The sequence below is a fragment of the Coptis chinensis genome, chromosome 1 (assembly GCF_015680905.1).
Source record: "Coptis chinensis isolate HL-2020 chromosome 1, ASM1568090v1, whole genome shotgun sequence".
NCBI lineage: Eukaryota > Viridiplantae > Streptophyta > Magnoliopsida > Ranunculales > Ranunculaceae > Coptis > Coptis chinensis.
In genome coordinates this window covers 45272662-45277624 of record NC_141456.1, presented here as the reverse complement: position 1 = coordinate 45277624, position 4963 = coordinate 45272662, and the positions used below count along the sequence as shown (strand labels likewise).

The 4963-nt window shown below is 33.7% G+C and overlaps 1 protein-coding gene across 1 annotated transcript; it reads right to left on the bottom strand.

Moving 5' to 3' along the window:
* Positions 1–694: 694 nt before the first annotated feature.
* LOC147524238 (FCS-Like Zinc finger 2-like) lies at positions 695–1864 on the bottom strand. Its single transcript, XM_086602462.1, has 2 exons — positions 1462–1864; positions 695–1141 (listed from the first exon to the last, which is right to left on the bottom strand). The coding sequence occupies exons 1-2, from the start codon at positions 1749–1751 to the stop codon at positions 958–960; spliced, it is 474 nt and encodes a 157-aa protein (XP_086458588.1). The 5' UTR covers positions 1752–1864; the 3' UTR covers positions 695–957.
* Between the last annotated feature and the right edge of the window lie 3099 nt (positions 1865–4963).

The following is a 4963-nucleotide window of genomic DNA, read 5'->3' as shown; positions in this document are numbered from 1 at the left end:
TATCTATAGTGATGCACCATAACAGAGTATTCACAAATTAATCATCGTATCAGTATATAACACAAACACAAACCATTGTCCATGTATATATGTAATTACTAATGATACAAATTGTTTATTATCGAAAAAAAAAATTGCTACAAATTGTAGCAATTCTCGGGCCCAAGGTTTTTTGTTTCCCAAAGGTGGAATAACAAATCAATATCCATCCAAAGTCCAAACCACCTCACTAGGCCCTTTTACTTCATAGCAGATACTAAATGTAAAATGTAAGCTAGAGTCCAGGTACAAATAATCACTGTGTCCGAACTCCAAATTACCCATACACACACAGTCCAGTTCCTCTATAACCAGAGATGAATTTCTATAACCGTGTTATTGTACCGTTGAATGGTCTCAAAATACACACATTAATCTTGAAATACAGATCTCGACCTCAATATCTGTGTGTTGTGTATTTCGGCACAGTACAGTAATACAGTAATACGGTTACAGAAACTGTACCCGGCTATAGAGGAACCGGACAAATTCATCATCAAATTATTATACTTTTATTAGCAAGTCTATTTCGCCCCACGCCCCACTCCCACAAAACCACCACCATCTTTTCTCAGACTAACCTTATTAAATTCTTAAACCTACTAAGAATCGTATCAGATCTCAGATTCAAAGAAGAAAACAACCCATTAAAGAATAAAAAAAAGAAAATTTCCTTGATTTCATTTCATTGACCATTTGACCCAAACAAAAAGGCAGATTACAACATAGTCATCTCTATGAACAAAGTCAAAAATATTTAATTTTCATTACATCAAAATTCTCAAACAAAGACTGAAAAAAGGGCTCATCTTCTTCACCACCTTGCCCAGGGGTGTGTACAGCCCCTGCCACGTGATTTTTTTTTTTTCGATTTTTTTGGTGTCAAACTTATTTTTATGTTACTCAGTTTAAAGGAAATTAAGCAGCTGCAACTGTGCTTGTCCTGACATGGTAATTCTGAGATTTGTTGGTGGGTGATTTCGTTTGTTTATCTTTTCTAATTGTCTTCATGGAAGATGCAAATTTCAAGTTTCTCTCCTTCTCTTCATCTATTTCAATTTGCTCATCTCTGCACTCTTCACTACAAAATGGAGTATCCCCTCTGCAATAATTAACAAAATAGCCATCAGATTTGAACCAAAAACTTAATAAATTAAATTCACTAATTTCATTTTTCCATATATAAATTGTTTTCTCTTCATTTTGACACTCGAATAACGAAAACAGCCTTGCACTAGCGTATTTCAAGTACAAGTCTAAATTCCGTCACTCCAAAAAGATTTGAGTTTATTAAATTAAAAAACGACTAAAATATCATACAAACAAAAACCATTTACACATGAAATGAACCAAAAAGGATGTCTATTAATTCAGAACCAAGGATAATTACGTCTTACTAGAAGTAAAATTTGTCAAACTGACCTGTACATGAAAATGTCTCTGTTCTCTCCAAGGGGCTTCTTGCAAAGAAAACAAGCTTCTAGAAAATGAGGAAGCTGTTGTTCTCTACACTTGGTATCGTAAAATCTTGTCGATCTAGGTGATGAAGACGATGAACATGAAGAAGATGATAATGAAGATAGAGATCTATAACTACTACTCTTTCTTGCTCTTGAAAAAAAAGGAGTATTATTACTGTTTGGACTTCTAGCTTCTTTACTTGTAATACATGCCAAACCAACATCATCTTCCTCAAAACAAGGCCTTCTCATTTTTTTTTTCAAAGAAAGCTAATGAACGAAACAGGAGAGAGAGAAAGAGGAGGGGGTGGGGAAGAGGTGAGAAGAGTGGAGGTTTATAAAGAAGAGTTGGTATGTGGGGAATGAGACAATGAGTATGGTTTTTTGCTTTATAACTTTACAAAATTATTAGAAATGGAATTTCACACAAATCTTGAAGAAATTTTGGACTATAAACCGCTGCTGTTATTTGGAGAAACTATGCAATTTTTTTCATTGGCTAAACAAAAGTAAACTTATTAGTGAGAATGACCTGAAGTGGCACGTAAATTGCTGGAATGACACTAATGATTATGCATCGCTCTAAGGTGTCAACATGTGGATACATTGAGGGTGAAATGGTAAAATGAAAAGTCCGAATTGGTCTCCAACCAACACATGCAACGTACCCCACATCAACGGCAAGAAAACACCGGAACTACCAGTCACCTAACTGCAACGGGACATTTGTTAAAAACCCGAGATCTCCGGTCATTTTTTTAACTTCTTTAAATGATGTCATCATTGTCCTTTACTTTTTACGGACTCCTTTGTCGCTTTCTTCTGCTCTTTTTCAGTCCAACTAGTAGTTAAAAGCAGGACCCACTAGAAACAAATATCATTATTTCCAAGTGGTCCCCAACGAGTCACGCCGCTTGTTGGGTATGGCTCTGCTTCCGAGGTTTTTGTTTCCTCTTAAGGCTCCACCTCAAAATTTACCACCCCTTGAAATCAGGACAACTTGCCAAATAATAAAGATTGGATTGGAGGGTACGTGTGTTCATCTCTTTGCACCACCGCACTAGCGATTTTAGGGTATGTGGCACGTACGGACAAAGGCATTAGTATTTGATACCACACTACCATTTCGTTCGACGATCTTGGAAACAAGGAGCAGTTGTGATTGATGGGTCTTAATTATTGGGCAGAAAGACTTGATGGGTGTGAGATATTTTGTTTTTTTTTTTATATATTTTTGTTTGGGTTATAATGAGACGGTGCCATGGTAGTGACTTGTGATTTGTGAGTATGAGATATTGTGATCTCAGCAATCACACAACAATTTTCTTCCAAAGTGAAAAAAAAAGAATCATGAATTCAACCAATAAAAAGTTCTTTACAAAAACTTGATAAGATGGGTTCTCAAGGAATTAAGTGTTTTTAAATTAAGTGTTTTTTTAATAAAGTTTACGAATTATACCCCACAAGTCCACGAAGGGATAGCGATAGAACCCGAACACTAAGTGGGTTGGGGAGGTTTGCCACCATAATAAAAAATAGCCGAATATAAATATTTATCGATATTTAATTTTATGATATGTATTGTGGATATATAATTTTTTTTATTAATATTTTATATTATTTCATATGTAAATAATGTAGATATATTCAAAATATTGAAAAATATAATTTATATTTTTTAATATATAATTGATATTTATTTAAGATATATTGAGAAATATTAAATAAAATTATTATCTAAATAAAATATCGTCATATCTCCAAATATCGTAAATATCACTGATATTTGTAGTCTTATATATCTCTAAACATATCATGATATTTATGTATCATTTGTTAAAATTTTAATAAATATCATCGCGATATTTTGTACTATGGTTGCAATTGTGTATGTTCAAATTATAATTGAAAATTTAAGGGTGCAGTAATTTATTTTGGGAATTCTTCTAGCTAATTAACAGTACATTAGTTAGTGTTTTTTCAAATCTTTGAGGATGCAACGCACATCCTTGGTTCTATAGGTAGTGAACACAAACGTACTTCTGTTTCGTAGTATGATGGAATAAGTGGATAGTGCTTTTTTATTTTACCCGAAACAAAGTTCCACGCATTCAAATTAATGCCTTCGAACATTTTTTGGTGTGTAGATCATTTATGTTGAGGTCTTAAACGAGATGTGATTCCGAATGGGACTATGGTTGCACTGATCAAAATTGTTCAATAAATCGGCTAAATTACATGATAGCACCCACTATTGAATGACTTCGTGGGTTTCGCTTTCATCCCTAAAGTTGGGAGTAATAAGTGGGGGTCGTTTTCCTCAACACAAACTAGTGAGGTTTAAGTTTTAGAATCTTTGGACTTTACATCAGTTTTGCGTACCACTTGTAGAATTGTGGTTGCCATCACGATGATAACTTTAGTAATTACGTTGTAAACGATTTCATGCTCATGGGTTTTGCCCAAACTTTGGCTCAGCCCACAGGTTCAAATGGGTTTTTGTATTTATCCGCTCTGTCGATTTTGTGGGTACCCCTTGCTAATAATTCTAGCTAAACGACACTCACCAACTAAATTTGTTTCTTTCATAAGAGTTGTCTATATTGATTTGATCATTTGAATGTAGCTAAATCAGGCTATCTTCGTAATTTAAGTCACTACGTTGTTAAAAAAACCAACTCTGAATTTTAGGGCTCCATTTTATTTTAGTATTTTTATTAGTTTTTTCTCTCTCAAATTGCAAGTTCTAAATCTAATTTCGTCCATTTTTTCCAAAAAAACGAGTGATGGAGCCAAGTTTTATTGAGCTTATGGAATTGGGGGCATAATCAGTGGCAGAGCCAGCCAGGGTATGTCCTGGCGATCCTCAAATTTCCTTGAAAAAATTTATATACTTCTGAACCTGCTCATTGTCTCATTAAAGAAAAATATGATGGTGAGGTCATCTTTCTTTAAATCTAGTTTTACACCCATACACTAGTTAAAAATTCATAGACCTTACACCAGCCCACGTAATTTTAGATCATATGTGGCTTATTTCTTCTTGACTAATAACACTCGAGCCTATTAACTGTCCAACCCATTAACTGGGGCAAGAGGTAAAAAAAACACAAAAAATCGCAAGGCCAAAACTGAAACCTCTCAGATTCTCTTTCTTTTAGTGATATAGTCTCAACTAATTTTTTGCCAATAAAAAGAAAAATAAAATGAAAAAATATAATTACTAATTACTCTACTTAAAGATATATCATGGACGTAGCTTAAAAGTATATATATATTGTATTGAAATATCATGAGACTAGAAGTTATAGGCTAAGTTTAGCAAATATCACTTATAGGAGAATTAGGTACGATCTCACCTCATGCTTTTAGATTTGTAGGATTTTAATGACTGGAAATAGAGTAAAATCTGTTTGTTGTCAATTTGGATTTTATAAAATATCGGAGCGTGATATTTACTCCTA

What these genes read in the sequence shown, in the direction of transcription:
- LOC147524238 (XM_086602462.1), bottom strand. Translation starts at nt 1,751, where the DNA reads ATGAGAAGGCCTTGTTTTGAGGAAGATGATGTTGGTTTGGCATGTATT. An exon ending in AGAGACATTTTCATGTACAG is followed by an intron (nt 1,142 to 1,461) that starts GTCAGTTTGACA and finishes TAATTATTGCAG; the next exon opens with AGGGGATACTCCATTTTGTA.